Here is a 20,366-nt window from a genome sequence, read left to right on the forward strand (position 1 = left end):
TGATTATGTTTTTATGCTGGCCTTTAGCCATCTGGTTGTCTCTGGTATTGGCCGGCCTCAGGTAATACAGGCCAAGTCCTGGGCCAGAAAATGCTATTTTAACTCTATCTGTCCCAGGCTTGCAACAGGCCTCCAGGGATGCAGGTTGAGCTGTGGGCCTGGAATGGAGTGCACAGGGAACTGGTGGTTCCTGATGGCAGCAGGCCTCTATGAATGCAAGGATAGCTGTGGGCCGGGAGACAGAGCACATAGGGAAGAAAGCATAACTCACTGCTGAGTTGGGTGTTGGAGGGCAGCAGGGAGGGAGCTGGGGCATAGGGGACTCAGCTGTGTGTCCTGGGTAGCAGCAGGTCTCTGGGGATGCAGGCTGAGCTGGGGACTGAGAATTATATTCTCAGTTTCATACTTCCCTCACCCCTTGAGTGTGATCCAGGTCCTGTCTAGCACAGCAGCAGTTGTTTGGTAGTGACATACATAAAGCCCTTGAATTTCCTTTAATAAGAATCTGCTGGGGACTATTTTGGGAGTTTCTATTTTTTGTGAAGATGGCTATATTTCATCTTTATCCTTGAAGGATATCTTAGGCAGACTTAGAACTTTAATTTGCACTTTTTCTATTAGCACTGTGATTCACTCACTCTACCATCTTCTTGTTTGTTTATGCTGAGAAGTATGCTATTCATCTATGTTCTTTTGAACCTAATCTGTCCTTGAAAAATGTGCCTTGTTTTCTTTTTTTAAAATGTGCCTTCTTTTAAGAGTTTTCTCTTTATTTAGCTTCCATAGTTTTAAAAAATATTTTATTAATTTATTCATATTACATCTCAATTATTAGCCCATCCCTTGTATCCTCCCATTCCTCCCTCCCTCCCTACTTTCCCCCTACTGCCCTCTCCTATGACTGTGACTGAGGGGGACCTCCTCCCCCTGTATATGCTCATAGGGTATCAAGTCTCTTCTTGGTAGGCTGCTATCCTTCCTCTGAGTGCCACCAGGCCTCCCCATCAAAGGGACATGGTCAAAGCTGGGGCACCAGAATTCATGTGAAAGTCAATCCCCACTCTCCACTCATTGTGGAGAATGTCCTGTCCATTGGCTAGATCTGGGTAAGGGTTTCGAAGTTTACTACACGTATTGTCCCTGGCTGGTGTCATAGTTTGAGCAGAACCCCTGGGCCCATCCATCATAATGTTCTTCTTGTATGTTTCTAGGACCTTCTGGACCCTTCTATTTCCCCATTCTCCCATGCTTCTCTCACCTAAAGACCCAATAGGATGTCCTCCCCTCTGACCCACTTTCCTGGTAAGTGAAGACTTTCATGGGACATACCCCTTGGGCTAGTGTCTAGATATAAGTGAGTATATGCCATCTGACTCTATTCAATGGAAAAACGATAGCATCTTCAACAAATGATGCTGGTCTAACTCGATGTCTACATGTAGAAAAATACAATTAGACCCATATTTGTCACCATGCACAAAACTCAAGTCCAAGTGGATTAAAGACCTCAACATAAAACCAGAGACATTAAATCGGTTAGAGAAAAAAGTGGGGAAGATCCTGGAACACATTGGCACAAGAGACAACTTCCTGAACAGAACACCAACAGCCCAGGCCTTAAGGTCAACAATTAACAAATGGGACCTCATGAGGCTGAGAAGCTTCTGTAAGGCAGGAGACACTGTAAACAGAACAAAGCGATAGCCTACAGACTAGGAAAAGATCTTCACCAACCCTACATCTGACAAAGGTCTAATATCCAAAATATATAAAGAACTCAAGAAATTAAACACCACCAAAGCAAATAACCCAATTAAGAAATGGGGCTCAGAACTAAACAGAGAATTCTCAACAGAGGAATATCAAATGGCTGAGAAACACTTAAAGAAGTACTCAGCATCGTTAGTCATCAGAGAAATGCAAATCAAAACGACACTGAGATTCCATCATATACCCATCAGAATGGCTAAAATCAAAAATTGAAGTGACACCACATGCTGGCGAGGATGTGGAGAAGGAGGAACACTCCTTCATTGCTGGTGGGAATGCAAACTGGTACAACCATGTTGGGAATCTATCTGGCGCTTTCTTAGCTTCTTCCATAGTTTCATGATGATGTGCATGGGTGTGTTTTTCTTTGTTTCCATTCTGCTTTAAGTTTCTGTTGTTTCTTTAATTTGCAAATTTGATATTGGTAGTAGAGACTTTCTGTTGTCAACTTGTCTAAGCTGGACCTTAATTTCTCTTCACTGTACAATTTCAGTTCCCAGAGAAACTGGCATATGGTTAGGAAAGTAGAAGTGAGACAAGAGCCATTTTATGCTTTGAAGGTCGCTAACATGCACTGCAGTGCACGTGTATGTTACATCTGGTCTGCAGGCTTACCTCCTTGATATGGGGAACACTGAGATCTGCAACTCCCTCGTCTTTGACTGCACCTCTTTCCACAGCTTGCCTGAGTATTGTATAAGGGTTTCTCAGTGTAGCCTTGGCTGTCCTGGAACTGAATCTATAGAACAGGCTGGCCTTGAACTCATAAAGATTTACCTTTCGCTGCTTCCCAGGTGGTGGAGTTAAAGGCTGTGCCACTACATCCCATCCCTATTATCTGAGTTGTTGTACACCATCATGGTGAAGATTCTGTAGGTTGCTCATGCTATCAAAGCTTGAAGTGGTGAGAAGCAATACAGGTTCCAGTCCATCTGTGGAAGTTCTAGTTTGTTCTTACTCTTTCCGTTCCAAATTTTTCTTCCTGATTGCCCATCTGACTAACTAGCAGTGACTTAAGTGATGCCTAACACCAAATACAGGGGCAACAACCTCTCATGCAGATTTCGCCATGTTCCCATTAAGTGTGGAGTACAACCATATAGTAAATCTTCTCTGTACCACTTATAGTGGGTCTGTTTCTTTGAACAACCTTTCCATAGAACATATCCATAGCAGTTCTTGGGAAATAAAATTTTTTATTTTAATAAGATTAGTTTTTATTTGAAAATTATGTTTATGGGTGTTTATGCATGTATATAGAGGTATGGGCACTTGAATACAAGATTTTTAGGTGAAAGGTTGATATTATTGAGACTGCATATAGGATGCTAGTCACACTGATTAAGAAGACTCATATTGAGGCAGGCAAGATGGCTCAACAGGTAAATGTGCTTGTTACCAAAGTTCACAACATAAACTTGATCCCTGAACCCCACATGGTGTAAGGAGAGAACTGACTCCCACAAGAAGTCTTCTGACTGTCACGTGCATGCTGTGACATGTACCTCCTGCTCCCACAAAATAAATAAACAATATTTTTTTTGAAAAGAAGACTTGTATTTTCCTAAGAAGGCAACTTTCCAATGCCGAAAAAAACTGCTCAGAAAACATTAAGTAGGAAGAAGCAGTCTACATGTCACAATCCATGTAGACTGAGCCCACTGTGCAGTCATCAGTATTACACATTCTCAGTTTAAAGAAGTGGTGGCCAAGAAAAGAGACGCTCCTTCTCAGGTTCTATGATGTATAAGCAGTGATATAAGCACACTCTTCTTCATTCTAAATGCCATCCCATTTTGTCCCATCTATCCTTCCATGAAAAGTGAGCACAGATGATGGAGACAGAAGGAGTAGAGGGAGAGAAAGATCCTCCCAGTGGTCCATCCACAGCAGAGGCGAAAGAGCAGCCCCTGCACTTGCTAAGAGCCTATGGGTTCAGTCGAGTGGGTAGTGGTACTCACCAGTCATCAAATACCTCAAAGACAGCTTTTGGGGATGAAAAGAAATAAAAATAAATAATATAGTTAGCAAAATGACAAATGTCAATTCTGAAGTTTTTCTTGTTATTGAAAGCAAAGTCAATAATACTTTGGCTTATATGTGTAAGTCAAATGTATTTGTAATGTAAAACACTGTTTGGGTCTATTTGATTATTTAACTATAGGAATATGCTTTTTTAAGTGATACTATTTTTGTTCTGTGAATCCAAGTCTTTACTTCTCTAAAAACCATTTTAAATACTTTAAAAATATTTATTATTATTATTTGTGTGTGTGTGTGCATGCGTGTGTGTGTGTGTGTGTGTGTGTGTGTGTGTGTGTACACATGTATTGTGATGCATACATGGAAGCAAGAGGACAACTTTCAGGTGTCATCTCTCTCCTTCCACCACGTGGATTCTGAGGTCAAGCTCATGTCATCAGGTCTGGTGGCAAGCACCCTTACCCACTGAGTCATCTCGCCAGACTTGGATCTTAGCTATATTTTTCTGAATCTTTTCTTAGTGTTCTATTAAATGTGTTTTGTTTTTGTTTTTGTTTTGTTTGTTTGTTTTTTTGAGACAAGGTTTCTCTATGTAGCCTTGGCTGTCCTGGACTCACTTTGTAGACCAGGCTGGCCTCGAACTCACAGCGATCCACCTGCTTCTGCCTCTCAAGTACTGGGATTACAGACGTGCACCATCACGCCTGGCTAATTGTATCTTGTTGGGCATAATTTATCTATTTTGAGAACTTCAATGGATTCCTTTTTGACCTCCAGCCAACCTCAGAGGATATATATAAGACCTGGACCTGCCGTATTCTGGACACATTGGCTCAGGTCTCTAGCCCTCATTGCACGAGCTCCCTTTTACAGAGTGCCTTTCCCTTGCAGTGTCTTTACCCAAGAAACTTCTTGCTTTGAAAGCTGCCTGCCTGTTTTATATCTTTGAAGTACTTCTCTAGGTTCTGAGTGGAAAGGAGATAATTTCTGTTTTCTTGAAATGAGAAGTATAGATTCTTTGACATAGGATATCAAGACAAATACAACATTCTCTCTTCCAACAAGTCATTAGTAGTTTTTCCACAGACGGTACTTTAGGACCAACAGGCGTAGGGCACAGCTCTCTCATACAGACGAGCAATTAATATGGTGGTTATGAGTGCAGTTATGTAAGAAGGTATACATGGACCTGTACAAGGAGCTGGAGAGGCGACGCAACTAGCCGCTCGTATTGATGTAATTAATTTAGGGGGTGATTCTTTTCTTTTGGTACTGCAGAATTCCCACATCACATTATTTATTAAAGATGTTATAAATTTGAATATGTATCATTAATAATTTTTAAACATATCTCCATGTATAGAGGCTTCATTAATATACCTCTGGTTGCTATAGTACAAAATTAAAATACAAAATACCCCCAAAGCACTTACAGACCTGTCCACAAAGTGCTTCTCTTCTTGTCCCCTCCATTTTTTAATGCTTCAGTCTGTTCTTGTCTCTACCCTTAATGTAGTTGCTGTTACTGATTCCTACTATATTTTAAGGATTGGAACATTTTTTTCAGGGTCGTTTATCTAGGGACAGGACGCTGGTTCTTCTGGTCCATTGTTATGCTGAGTGTAGCTGGGATCATGGCTGCCTATACTTCTTTGCTTTTGGTGAGTGATGCTTCTCATTTCTTGAGCATCCTCATGGGATGCCCCTTCCTGTGCCATTGTAGCTATCTGGAGTCTTTGATATTAGTAAAGTCAGAGTTTAACCAGCTGCTCCAGTTTCATGAACAAGGATGGCTGAAGGAGGTTATGCTGTTTAGCATATGTGTCTAATCAAGCCGACCCTTTCTACTCTAGCCATTGAAACACCCAGAGCTTTACACCCACAGCCTGGGACTTCTACAGTTCTACTATGTAAATGCTAGTCACCTAGCTCAGATGCAAATGATTTGTGAATGACCCTGCCTCTGTTGCATGATAATGTAAAGTCATATTGCATGAAAAATGCACACCATGTAAGAGAGAGGTCCGTGGAAATGGAGGACCAAACAGAAAGATAACTTTAGCTGAAAACTGTGTGCTTTAATTTCATAATTCTATGTTTCCCCTGATTTTCTCTCTGACACACAAGAGTCCAACTCTTAAATATATTTCCAATTGCAATATTTTCTTCTAAAAAATATATTAGTTAGTATGAAAATATTGTAGTAAGTATTGAGTATGTAGAAACCAATAAAACTAAAACATGTAGTTTCTGTCTTCATGGAGAGCCCTTAGTAGAGACAACATGTTCTTTCTGTTTCTCACTGCTGTGACAATGTGACAAGTGAAAGTAGACCCTTCTGTAAAGACTCTACTACACACATGCAGAAGTATGTCCATGGTGACTCTAAATCCAATCATTGACAATGAAAACTAATCATCACAGGTTGGCATGAGATAAAGTTGTTGCTTATTCATTCAGTGTTTAGAATCTATAGACAACTGAGTCACAGACAAAATAACAACTAGTGATGGGACTTTGAAACAGTCACCTGTAGATACCCACATGAAGTTTGCCAGGAGCTTTAGAAGGGGAGAGATAACTTCTAGCAAAGAACATCAAGTAAAACTTCTTAGGAAAGGTAGCATTGGAAGGCTGGGAGACAGCTTAGGCAGTAAAGTGTCTGCTGGGTAAGCATGTGGACCTAGTTCAGATCTCCAGAATCAGACCCAGGGCTGCAGTGCGGACAGGGCAGAGACACGAAAGTCCTTGAAGCTCAATGACAAGGTAGCAATGAACTTCAAGTTCAGCAAGAGGCCTTTTATCCAAAGATAAAAGTGGTCCATGTACATGTATATATGCATGTATATACATGAGCACACATGACCACATGTGTACATATCCACACCAACAAGTACACACACACACAAACACACACACATGTAGCAGCATTGGAGTGGGGTCTTGAACAGATGATGGTTTTGGTCATGGAATTAAAATGGGAAGGAACACTGTGGGCCGAGAAAACATTGTGAGAAAGTAATAAGAGAGAAATATATTTGATATTTTGTTAAGAAGGGAATAATGTAGAATAACGGGGAGACACAAATGTGACAGATTTTGAAAGAGTAAGACACTTGGCAAACATGGGTTTCCACTTTAGGAAAATCGTTCTAGAAGTTGTGATGTGAAGGTCAGGAGACCAGCCAAGACTCTTAGTTTTCAGTGAGGAAGATGCAGGTGTAGTCTATGTTCTGGGCTATGTTCTGGGCCCCTGAACTGTACTGTGTTTACATACAATTAGTGGGAAATGGGACTATAGCTTTCAACTAATGATTCCCAGCAGTGAAAAACAAAGGTTACTGACTTAGCGATTTTGGTCAAGATTTTTATAACTAAGCTTTGGTTGCTGTCTAATTGAGAATGACAATATTTAATAAATGATATTTTTATAGGGCTGAGTATAAATAAATAGAATCATATACACAGAATTATTGTAGTAAAAGGTAAGTGCTTTGTACATGCCTATGCTAACATCTGAGGACTCAAGTTTGCAGTTTCTATGTTCATACTGACTTCAGGACTGGCTAGGTTTAGACTGAGATTTAAAATGTACTGAGCACAATCCAATGCTAATGATAATCCTAACATCAGCAGCAGTTCTGGAAAGAGCTTTTAAATGACCCTTGGGAGAGCTGGCTCATAAACTCTCTTCTCCTTACTTAGTGACTCTAAGTAATACCAGGCATGAGGGTCATCACAGGGAAAACAATGTGCTGGATCTCAGGAAGCATCAGAGGTAATGGCGAGGAGAGCCCAGGGGGAGGGGTCAGGCATTCCTCCTAGGGCACTAGTAGAAGCCAGAGACAGGAAGTGACAATTGAACTGACTCCAAGGGTCAGTTGCATGGGGGAAGAAGAGCCTTAAAAAAGGACCATGGTAAGAGAGAATAAAGAGTAGGCCAAGAAGCAAAGGCGGTGCCCATTATGAGAGGCAACAGAAGTACGGAACTGTTCTGGGCAGGACTTTAGTAATTTGAAAATAATTGCCTTGCCTTCTTTGCTTTGCAGTTACTTGGGGTTTTGTTGCTGTGGGAAAGGATTGAACTAAACCTGCATACATCTCATAAGGTAAGACAGCTTCGTCCTCATGGGAGGCTGTAGACATGGCGGCAGGGCTCCCCAGTGTTGCATGCTGCACATGCAGCTGGCCCCCTTTCACTGTTCCCTGCACAGATCTGCTTGTACAGTTTTAACTGAAATAAGCACATTTCTGACAGTAGGAACTGAAGCACCAAACTTGCTAAGCCTAAAAAGCTGTAGCTGGTTTTTTCTGTCTCTTACTGTTTCATGTCATACTCATTGGCTTTGTTCTTCCTGTCCCAGTGAAATCTTAGGCACATTTCTTACTTTTGCAATTTTTTTCCATCACAATAGCATTCTTATTTCAGTCATTAAAATTGTAATTCACTGTAGTAACCCAGTCTCCAACCCTAAAGATCTAAACCATGGTGGTTGCTCTATCTGGGCTTGACTCAGCCTCTGCCTGACGTGGTGGAGAGGGCAGTGGCTCTTTCCTCAATGGCATTTTCTTTGGGTCAGTGCCTGCTTTCTTATGATCCTCCCTGAAACTTCTCCTTTAAGATCCGATTGACAAATACCTTTGAAATGATACCACCATGGCTTCCCTCCAACAGTTCATACCCTGTCCTCCGAGAACAGACACCCTCCTTCCATTCTCTGTGGACCAGCAGCATCCTTGCAGCATGGAGTTTCTGACTTGCCCTCCCATGGACTATGATCAGCCTCAGTAGCATGCTCTTCTTTTTTTTATAGATGCTCTCAAGCACAATTGTGACAGCATGCTAATGTCTCTCTCCAAATCTGGGAGCATGTTGAGTCTTTTGAGTGGTACCCTTAAATCTCTACTTCCTCAAGTGGGAAATTCAAATTGAGGACATAGCTAAGTAATATTAAAATAAATGGAAATTGAAATCATGAGCTCTTCCATGGAAAGAATGTATATTAGAAAGAAAATAAAAAGTCTTATTGCTAATACTATCCATTTTAGACTTTGAACCTATTATAAATTAATCATCACCAAGAAACTTATTATTCTATCAGCCCCTTTTCACTGAATTTTCAGCCAAGAAATTGTTGGCATCCTACGTTCATTAAGCATAGCTATTATCATTAGCCAGGAACAGATGAGGCATAAACACTAGGCTAAATTCTAGCTACAGAATCTTACCCTTTTTACACACGATCAGCAGGAAATTGTTTTGTTAGCTTCTAGAATAAGAATGCCAGTGTCCCTTAAGTCTTATGTTTCAGTGAATTTTTTACTCTGTTTACCTCTGTTGAATACATGTTGTGATTACTGGATCAGTTTCAGACAACAAGATGCCGATCAAATCTTAGATTCTGGTATTCCAAAATGGAAATATCTGATCTATGTTCCATATCTGTAAAGTTAGACTGGTTTAAAATTTTGCTTTCTCTTTGTCTGGTGTATTCCTTAGAATTAATTCCTATACATCTTCAATAGGAGTTTTGTCCATTCAAGTTAATACAAATTTGCCATTGTTTTCCAAACCTTCTTGCCTGAACTGTTTTGGGGTCTAATTGCATTTATGAATCTGTGGGCAATGAAAAGCGAGGGAGACAGATTCTAAGGGGAAGTGACCTTCTCTTGGAAGGCAATTACTCTTTAGGGCTTGGAGGTTTACTTTTGTCCTTTTTCAGAATAACCCGGAAAGGATAGGTTTAACAGCACGTCTGGAATCTCTCGATTACCCAGGGATTCCCAGAGAGCACTTTCAAATTGCAGTGACCAGTCAAAACTCCTCATAAACATGCTAATAACTTGACTTCCTTATAATTCCCCACCCAAGGTATCAGTTAGCTAGAAATAATGGGATGCCTCTGTGAAATTTTCTAACAAGATAGAACTAATGTATCTTGGTTGCCTTTACTTTAAGCCTGGAATTACAGGTTTTTATGGTGGTAGGCAAAAGGACTTTGTGGAGTTATATAATTAGTAGAGTGGCGGATAAGGATTCTCTGTATACAAACGACTCCTTCTGTAAAGCAGCATTTCTATACACTTGTCTCAAAACACACTTCACATTTTAAGCTCGATATCAGAATGACTTACTGATGCAGGAGAGTGAAGACCTTTCATGAGTAGCTGTATTTTTCATGGCTGTATTTCCCCAAGGGAAAATATTTTATTTGTATCTTATGATTGTTTGCATCCTTTAAATCATTTGTAAATTTTGGTATTGGGTAAGAGGCAATTCAATAGATCAATTGCTTTATGCATTTAGTTTGCTAATGGCCTAATAAGCTGGTAATGCTGCAGTTAAGTATTTGAAAACTGGGCTTGCACTTTTTTTTTTTTAAGTCAAAGAGTGGGTAAAGGTTTGTAATGGCTGTTACTGAAATTGGGTGGCTGGCTAAGGATGAAAATAATTGAAAAGGGCCTGGCTAAAAATGGAAATGTCAGATTGGTAGTAGCATCAAGCCACACAGTTATGTAATTCCTTCCAGTCATGCTACACAGCAGAGACTTAGGAACAGTGGAAGTGAGTTATTGGAGCCATCCAACACCGAGGACTCACAGGAGATTAGATTGAAAAGACAGAGACCATGGTGTTCTACTTAATCCCATGTAATTCACAAGGACAGTTCTGATCCAAATCCGGTGCCGAGAAGCTGAAAAGCCCTTTCTACTTTCCCAGGTCTTCATCTTGCTGACAATTCTGCTGGTCTCCTTCTTGTTGTGTCTGTTAAACCGATACTGGAAGGACAAGTGGCTGATAGCGGGGCTGTCCCTGCAGGTAAGCGTCACCCTGTGCTTCTCAGCACGCTGTCCCCATGTGTTTAGTCTGACTTTTGTTTTTTTTCCAGATCTTTGCTCCCTTCGTGCACCTGAGCCTCATAACTGTGATGATTATCATTTCCTGGCCTCTAGCCATCTGTATGGCCCACTTGGAATCAGAAAGTAGGTACACCATATGAGGTGCAGCCGTGCCTAATCTTCCCAGCTTGCATATGCCACTCAGAGAATCAGAGGTGGTAGCCAGCCACCCATGGGCCTCTTTGAAATTCCTTTAGTATGTTATGCAGGGATGTTCTTCACAGTCTCACTTACCAACCAGCCTGTGATAATATTTCTATTACTAAGCCAGCTTTCTTCTGGGAAGGATTCTTTTAGAAAAACATCATTTTCCCTCTAGGTTAATGCATATCAGGGGCAGATGGGGACAGCAGAGGGCACTAAATTCTGCTTTATCCTGAGTGCTACTCTAAAGCTAGCTTGTTTGTACACAAATATCACTGATGCCAATTGATACTATGTCCAGAGAGCTCTGGTTACATTGCGTAACTGAGAGAGGTCTCCTGTGAGTCCCTGTCATACCTCGGAACTTAAAGAAGCAGGAGTGACCGCCTCTGCAGCTGTGTCCTCTCTATGCCTTTGCAACGATAGTGGAGACCAGGCCATGAGGGCTGTGTGTTGAGCTGCTGTGCAAATGGAAAGCAGCGGGGTCTTCTTTCTACTTCTCTTTTTTTTCCCCCTATGGTTAAATAAAAGGCACTTGCTTCCTGGCTTGTGGAAGGGTGCAGGCAAATGAAGGGCTGGTTTAATATTGGTGCTGGGTTTTGGGGTGTGTGTGTGTGTGTGTGTGTGTGTGTGTGTGTGTGTGTGTGTGTGTTAAATTTTAGAAAATATTTCTAGGACATGAACTTATAGTGAACAACGATAAACTGTTTTTCTGTTTTAGTTAAAATAAGAACATACAGGATGACAGACTTTGAACACAAAACCCTGGAGAGATGTAATATATTCACAAGGTTAAAAGGTTAGAGCTGAAGACCTCAATTTGAAAGTCACTGAAGCATAGGTAGTAACTTAAAAAAAAATCGAACAAGTGGGTGGAATCCTCAGAGGTCTAAAGCAGAAGGTGAGGAAGCAGTTGATGGTAGGAATTGAGGGTGGACTGGGGTGGGAGGTGGGTGTGCGTGCAGGTGTGCGTGCACGTGTGCAGTGGGAAGAAGAGAAAGGAGGAGGGAAAGAAACACAACTAATAATATTTACTAACTGTTATGAGTCAGCACTGTTGTAACAACTCTGAAGTTAATGTTAGCTGCCAGACAGACCTAATTTACAGAAAAAAGATAAAGACCCAGAGACGTTGCATCCCACATCCTCAGACACAATAAAGAGTGACAGAGCTTAGTGCTCACATTTCTGTCAGTACCTTGTGCACTGTACTGCTCTGCCTTAACTTAGAGGCTTCTTAGGATGATCTTCATGGCCATCAGGCTCCTTTAGAGCAAGCTAAGTTCTCCTCCAAGACGCTGTTTCTTATATTCCCTTCCTTTCTCCCCTCTCCCGGCCCCACAGTTTCCTCCCACCCATCTTCTGTACAGTTTTTACACTTTTACTTTCAAGTTACAGCAGTACTGCCTTAAGAATGGCTGTCTGAAATGTAGGTCGGAGGTAGACTACTTGCCTAGCATATATGGGGCCTGGATTCAGTACCCAGCCCTGAAAAAGGTCTTTGTCTGAGCAATCCTGTGTATTTATATCTGAAGCCCTGAAAGAGAGGACTTGACAGAAATAGAAAAGCAGATCGCGCACTGGCTGCTGCTTTAGGTAGTTAGCTGTTGGAAAAGGCTCTCCGTCCCTCTTTTCCTGTTTACCCACTTTGCTTGTCTGCTTCCAACTTTTTCAGCTCTACAAGTAATTGCTGGATTGCCCTTCCTTGTTATTCTTTTATGTCTTTATTTGATGCCACTGGGAATTTATTCTCCCTGCGTTCTGAAAAAGGAGAACTTAGGGCCTAAGCCTGTCTTCTTTGGACATAGAGGCGCACCCATGGTAGGTCAGAGTGTAATGAACATGGGTGAATACAGGTGTGTGGGGCATGTGGGTGAATGCAGGTGTGTATGGGGCATGTGGGTGAATGCAGGTGTGCGGGGGAAATGTGGGTGAATACAGGTGTGTATGGGACATGTGGGTGAATGCAGCTGTGTATGGGACATGTGGGTGAATGCAAGTGTGTATGGGGCATGTGGGTGAATGCAGGTGTGTATGGGGCATGTGGGTGAATGCAGCTGTGTATGGGACATGTGGGTGAATGCAAGTGTGTATGGGGCATGTGCGGGGGGCATGTGGGTGAGTACAGGTGTATATGGGACATGTGGTTGAATACAGGTGTGTATGGGACATGTCGGTGAATACAGGTGTATATGGAACATGTGGGTGAATGCAGGTGTGTATGGGACATGTGGATGAATGCAGGTGTGTGTGGGACATGTGGGTGAATGCAGGTGTGTATGGGACATGTGGGTGAATGCAGGTGTGTATGGGACATGTGGGTGAATGCAGGTGTGTGTGGGACATGTGGGTGAATACAGGTGTGTATGGGACATGTGGTTGAATACAGGTGTGTATGGGACATGTGGTTGAATACAGGTGTGTATGGGACATGTGGGTGAATGCAGGTGTGTATGGGGACATGTGGGTGAATGCAGGTGTGTATGGGGCATGTGGGTGAATGCAGGTGTGTATGGGGCATGTGGGTGAATACAGGTGTGTATGGGGCATGTGGGTGAATGCAGGGTGTGTATGGGACATGTGGTTGAATACAGGTGTGTGTGGGACAGTGGGTGAATGCAAGGGTGTGTATGTGACATGTGGGTGAATGCAGGTATGTATGGGGCATGTGGGTGAATGCAGGTGTGTGGGGACCTTGTGGTGAATGCAGGTGTGTATGGGGCATGTGGGTGAATGCAGGTGTGTGTGGGCATGTGGGTGAATGCAGGTGTGTAGGGGCATGTGGGTGAATGCAGGTGTGTATGGGACATGTGGGTGAATGCAGGTGTGTATGGGACATGTGGGTGAATGCAGTGTGTATGGGACATGTGGGTGAATGCAGGGTTGTTGGGACATGTGGGTGAATGCAGGTGTGTATGGGGATGTGGGTGAATGCAGGTGTGTATGGACATGTGGGTGAATGCAGGTGTGTGTGGGGCATGTGGGTGAATGCAGGTGTGTATGGGACATGTGGGTGAATGCAGGTGTGTGTGGGACATGTGGGTGAATGCAGGTGTGTATGGGACATGTGGGTGAATGCAGGTGTGTATGGGACATGTGGGTGAATGCAGGTGTGTGTGGGACATGTGGGTGAATGCAGGTGTGTATGGGGCATGTGGGTGAATGCAGGTGTGTATGGGACATGTGGGTGAATGCAGGTGTGTATGGGATGTGGGTGAATGCAGGTGTGTATGGGACATGTGGGTGAATGCAGGTGTATGGGACATGTGGGTGAATGCAGGTGTATGGGACATGTGGGGAATGCAGGTGTGTATGGGGCATGTGGGTGAATGCAGGTGTGTGGGGCATGTGGGTGAATGCAGGTGTGTATGGGACATGTGGGTGAATGCAGGTGTGTATGGGACATGTGGGTGAATGCAGGTGTGTATGGGGTGGTGTGAATGCAGGTGTGTATGGGACATGTGGGTGAATGCAGGTGTGTATGGGACATGTGGGTGAATGCAGGTGTGTGTGGGACATGTGGGTGAATGCAGGTGTGTATGGGGCATGTGGGTGAATGCAGGTGTGTATGGGGCATGTGGGTGAATGCAGGTGTGTATGGGGCATGTGGGTGAATGCAGGTGTGTATGGGGCATGTGGGTGAATGCAGGTGTATGGGGACATGTGGGTGAATGCAGGTGTGTATGGACATGTGGGCGAATGCAGGTGTGTATGGGGCATGTGGGTGAATGCAGGTGTGTATCGGACATGTGGGTGAATGCAGGTGTGTATGGGGCATGTGGGTGAATGCAGGTGTGTGGGGCATGTGGGTGAATGCAGGTGTGTATGGGACATGTGGGTGAATGCAGGTGTGTATGGACATGTGGGCGAATGCAGGTGTATGGGACATGTGGGTGAATGCAGGTGTGTATGGGGCATGTGGGTGAATGCAGGTGTGTATGGGGCATGTGGGTGAATGCAGGTGTGTATGGGGCATGTGGGTGAATGCAGGTGTGTGTGGGGCATGTGGGTGAATGCAGGTGTGTGTGGGGCATGTGGGTGAATGCAGGTGTGTATGGGACATGTGGGTGAATGCAGGTGTGTATGGGGCATGTGGGTGAATGCAGGTGTGTATGGGACATGTGGGTGAATGCAGGTGTGTATGGGGCATGTGGGCGAATGCAGGTGTGTATGGGCATGTGGGTGAATGCAGGTGTGTATGGGGCATGTGGGTGAATGCAGATGTGTGGGGACATGTGGGTGAATGCAGGTGTGTGTGGGGCATGTGGGCGAATGCAGTGTGTATGGGGTGTGGGTGAATGCAGGTGTGTATGGATGTGGGTGAATGCAGGTGTGTTGGGACATGTGGTGGAATGCAGGTGTGTATGGGGCATGTGGGTGAATGCAGGTGTGTATGGGACATGTGGGTGAATGCAGGTGTGTGTGGGGCATGTGGGAATGCAGGTGTGTATGGGTGTGTGGATGAATGCAGGTGTGTATGGGACATGTGGGTGAATGCAGGTGTGTATGGGGCATGTGGGTGAATGCAGGTGTGTGTGGGGCATGTGGGTGAATGCAGGTGTGTATGGGGTGTGTGGTGAATGCAGGTGTGTGGGACATGTGGGTGAATGCAGGTGTGTGTGGGGATGTGTGGGTGAATGCAGGTGTGTATGGGACATGTGGGTGAATGCAGGTGTGTATGGGACATGTGGGTGAATGCAGGTGTGTGTGGGACATGTGGGTGAATGCAGGTGTGTATGGGGCATGTGGGTGAATGCAGGTGTGTATGGGGCATGTGGGTGAATGCAGGTGTGTATGGGGCATGTGGGTGAATGCAGGTGTGTATGGGGCATGTGGGTGAATGCAGGTGTATTTGGGACATGTGGGTGAATGCAGGTGTGTATGGGACATGTGGGCGAATGCAGGTGTGTATGGGGCATGTGGGTGAATGCAGGTGTGTATGGGGCATGTGGGTGAATGCAGGTGTGTATGGGACATGTGGGTGAATGCAGGTGTGTATGGGGCGTGTGGGCGAATGCAGGTGTGTATGGGGCATGTGGGCGAATGCAGGTGTGTATGGGGCATGTGGGTGAATGCAGATGTGTGTGGGACATGTGGGTGAATGCAGGTGTGTGTGGGGCATGTGGGCGAATGCAGGTGTGTATGGGGTGTGTGGGTGAATGCAGGTGTGTATAGGATATGTGGGTGAATGCAGGTGTGTGTGGGACATGTGGGTGAATGCAGGTGTGTATGGGGCATGTGGGCGAATGCAGGTGTGTATGGGACATGTGGGTGAATGCAGGTGTGTGTGGGGCATGTGGGCGAATGCAGGTGTGTATGGGTTTTGTGGATGAATGCAGGTGTGTATGGGACATGTGGGTGAATGCAGGTGTGTATGGGGCATGTGGGTGAATGCAGGTGTGTGTGGGGCATGTGGGCGAATGCAGGTGTGTATGGGGTGTGTGGATGAATGCAGGTGTGTGTGGGACATGTGGGTGAATGCAGGTGTGTATGGGGCATGTGGGTGAATGCAGGTGTGTGTGGGGCATGTGGGTGAATGCAGGTGTGTGTGGGGCATGTGGGTGAATGCAGGTGTGTATGGGACATGTGGGTGAATGCAGGTGTGTATGGAACATGTGGGTGAATGCAGGTGTGTATGGGACATGTGGGTGAATGCAGGTGTATTTGGGACATGTGGGTGAATGCAGGTGTGTATGGGGCATGTGGGTGAATGCAGGTGTGTATCGGACATGTGGGTGAATGCAGGTGTGTGTGGGACATGTGGGTGAATGCAGGTGTGTATGGGACATGTGGGTGAAAGCAGGTGTGTGTGGGGCGTGTGGGTGAATGCAGGTGTGTATGGGACATGTGGGTGAATGCAGGTGTGTATGGGACATGTGGGTGAATGCAGGTGTGTGTGGGACATGTGGGTGAATGCAGGTGTGTATGGGGCATGTGGGTGAATGCAGGTGTGTATGGGGCATGTGGGTGAATGCAGGTGTGTATGGGACATGTGGGTGAATGCAGGTGTGTGTGGGGCATGTGGGTGAATGCAGGTGTGTATGGGACATGTGGGTGAATGCAGGTGTGTATCGGACATGTGGGCGAATGCAGCTGTGTATGGGGCATGTGGGTGAATGCAGGTGTGTATGGGGCATGTGGGTGAATGCAGGTGTGTATGGGGCATGTGGGTGAATGCAGGTGTGTATGGGGCATGTGGGCGAGTGCAGGTGTGTATGGGACATGTGGGTGAATGCAGGTGTGTATGGGGCGTGTGGGTGAATGCAGGTGTGTATGGGACATGTGGGTGAATGCAGGTGTGTATGGGACATGTGGGTGAATGCAAGTGTGTATGGGGCATGTGGGTGAATGCAGGTGTGTATGGGGCATGTGGGTGAATGCAGGTGTGTATGGGGCATGTGGGCGAATGCAGGTGTGTATGGGGTGTGTGGGTGAATGCAGGTGTATGTGGGACATGTGGGTGAATGCAGGTGTGTATGGGACATGTGGGTGAATGCAGGTGTGTGTGGGGTGTGTGGGTGAATGCAGGTGTGTATGGGACATGTGGGTGAATGCAGGTGTGTATGGGACATGTGGGTGAATGCAGGTGTGTATGGGGTATGTGGGTGAATGCAGGTGTGTATGGGGTATGTGGGTGAATGCAGGTGTGTATGGGGCATGTGGGTGAATGCAGGTGTGTATGGGGCATGTGGGTGAATGCAGGTGTGTATGGGGCATGTGGGTGAATGCAGGTGTGTGTGGGGTGTGTGGGTGAATGCAGGTGTGTATGGGGCATGTGGGTGAATGCAGGTGTGTATGGGGCATGTGGGTGAATGCAGGTGGGTACCGGGTATGTGGATGAGAGAAGGGGACTTCAGAAATATCAGAGATCCTGGGGGAAAGGGAATCCGGACAGGACAAGAATAAGGAGTTCATTGTATACGTTGCGCCTGAACTCAGGTCATCTAACTCCTGGTCTGCTTCTCTTTACTGTGACCAGTGCTGGGCTGGATAGAGTGAACAGAGTCATCCTCTTTCAGAAGAGAGCTGAGGGAGCCAAGCTCTGCTTCTCAAAGCCCCTTCATCCCCATGTCTAGCGTACAAGAAATGTTGAGATAGCCAGAACCTGGAAACAGCCTAAGTGTCCCTCAGTAGAAGAATGGACTAAGACTGTGGTACATTTGTACTATGGAATACTACTCTGCTATTAAAAACAAGGAATTCCAGAAATTTGTGGACAAATGGATTGATCTAGAAATTATCATAATGAGTGAGTTCACCCAGAAGCAAAAAGAGGCAAACGGTATATACTCACTTATATCAAAACACTAGTTCAAGGGATACGTACCATGAAAAACTTTACTTACCAAGAAAGTGGGTCAGAGGAGAGGACATCCTATTGAGACTTTAGGCGAGAGTAGCATGGAAGAATGGGGAAATAGTAGGACCCACAGGGTCCTGGAAACCTACAAGAAGAACTTTATGACAGGCAGATCTGGGTGCTGGGGTCCTCCTCAAACTAAGGGACCAGCCAAGGAGAATATAGGCTGTAAGCTTCGAACCTCTACCAAGACCTAGCCGACGAACATCACACTCTCCACCGTTGAGTGGAGAGTGAGATCTGACTCTCACACGAACTCTGGTGCCCCTTTTCTGACCATGTCCCCTGGATGGGGAGACCTGGTGGCACTCAGAGGAAGGATAGCAAGTTACCAAGAAGAGACTTGATATTCTAAGAGCATATATAGGGGGAGGAGGTCTCCCTCAATCACAGAGCTAGGGGAGGGGAGAATGGGGGAAGTGGGAGGGAGGGAGGAATGGGAGGGAACAGGGGAAGGGCTAACAATCGAGATGTAATATGAGTAAATTAATTAAAAAAATGTCAAAAAAAAAAAAAAAAGAAATGTTGAGAGGAGAGACTCTAAGGCATAGGGCTTGATGTCCCTTTCTTCCATAGTTGGCGCCAGAGAATACCATGATGTCCTTTGAGAAGGCCGTTGAATATGATGCCTCTGGCCTAGAGACAGATGTATACGTAAGGTAGGACTAGGGTAGAGGGTAGGGGTTTTATCTAATGTCATGGGAAAGGACCAGATGGCTTAAGGTGTAAGGAGAATAAGCCTTGAAAAGCGTCTCCCATGTTTGTATAACATGTTCGCACATGCCACATATAATGAGCCCCATCTCCCTTATAAAATATACCCCTCTACTTCTGTGTTCTTTACTATAGGCTTCAGCGCACATATGATTGAGATGTATTTCCAGTGTAAACCATGCTTGCACCTTACCCCGTGTACCTTCAGGACTTATTCATTAACATTGCCTAAATATCTGCTATATTCTAGGATGCCTGCTGAGTGTTCAGGAGATGCAGCTGGGTGAGCTATATCTTTCACCTTTATCTTCCCAAGAGGAAAGGAGATGTGGCATAGTTATAGGTGGCCACAGAGCAAGGCCATTTGATTTGTGATAGCGCCTTTCAGAGAAGGGTAAATCAAGAGCAGAGGAGCCTCGGTGGAGGAAAAGGATAGATACCTCCTATTCTGTGAAAGAAATAACCTGTATACTCAAGTTATGTTTGGGATAGCCTTAAAGGAAAATATTTTGCTAAGCAGATTTGGGGGCATTCCAGACAAAAGCATCAACCTATTCAAAGGCATCTCTTTTTTAAACAATGTATTTATTTATTAAGTATACAGTGTTTTGCTTGCATGTACGACAGAAGAGGGCACAAGATCACATTATAGATAGTTGTGAGCCATTATGTGGTTGCTGGGAATTGAACTGAGGACCTTTGGAAGAGTAGGCAGTGCTCTTAACCTCTGAGCCATCTCTCCAGCCCTCAAAGGCATCTTAATGAGCAATAGCAAATCATAGAGCTCCATACATGTGTAATGGACAGCCAGGGTAGGTGTCAGAGGCTAGATGGCCTATTGGTTTTGTGGTTGTTGGTTTGTTTCTTTGTATATGTTTTCTATTTTTGTTATATTATTATTTGTCTGCTTATATATTTGTACATATGTGCCCTGGTGTGTGTGTAGAGGTCAAAGGATGGAGTTGGTTCTTCCCTTCCATCATGTGGGTCGCAGAGATCAAACTCAGGTTGTTACATTTGGTGGTGGGTCCCATTGGTTACTGAGCCATCTCACCAACTCTGTATACGTTTGTTTTGGGAAGCCAAACCATGTGTAACTAGGGTGGCTTTGAACTCACTATGTAGCTGAGGATGATGTAACCTTCTGACCTTCTGCCTCTACTTTCTAAATGCTGGGATTACAGGGATATCCCACCACATCCAACTTCAGATTTATTTATATTTATATATATTATATTTTGGTTTTTTGGTGGGGGGTTTGGTTTTTCGAGACAGGGTTTCTCTGTGTTATCTTAGCTGTCCTAGACTCACTTTGTAGACCAGGCTAGACTCGAACTCAAAGTGATCCATCTGCCTCTGCCTCCCGAGTGCTGGGATTAAAGGCGTGCGCCACCACACCCAGCCTCATTGCTCTTGTTTTAATATGCTTTGGAAAGAATTAAAGTGTTGAGTAGCAGAGTGTAGCAATGGTCCAAAGAAAAACAAAGATACTTGG

The 20,366-nt window shown here is 44.7% G+C and overlaps 1 protein-coding gene across 1 annotated transcript in view; it reads left to right on the plus strand.

Annotated features, from left to right (window-relative positions):
* Positions 1-20,366, plus strand: part of Gdpd4 (glycerophosphodiester phosphodiesterase domain containing 4) — an 83,825-nt gene that overhangs the window by 10,687 nt on the left and 52,772 nt on the right. The window contains exons 3-9 of the mRNA XM_051149323.1: positions 5,321-5,414; positions 7,803-7,862; positions 10,475-10,573; positions 10,644-10,737; positions 11,519-11,596; positions 12,473-12,618; positions 18,734-18,816. Coding sequence (XP_051005280.1) covers positions 5,321-5,414; positions 7,803-7,862; positions 10,475-10,573; positions 10,644-10,737; positions 11,519-11,596; positions 12,473-12,618; positions 18,734-18,816 — 654 coding nt within the window. The remainder of the gene's footprint in view (positions 1-5,320; positions 5,415-7,802; positions 7,863-10,474; positions 10,574-10,643; positions 10,738-11,518; positions 11,597-12,472; positions 12,619-18,733; positions 18,817-20,366) is intronic.

The sequence above is a fragment of the Acomys russatus genome, chromosome 7 (genome assembly GCF_903995435.1).
Source record: "Acomys russatus chromosome 7, mAcoRus1.1, whole genome shotgun sequence".
NCBI classification, from domain to species: domain Eukaryota; kingdom Metazoa; phylum Chordata; class Mammalia; order Rodentia; family Muridae; genus Acomys; species Acomys russatus.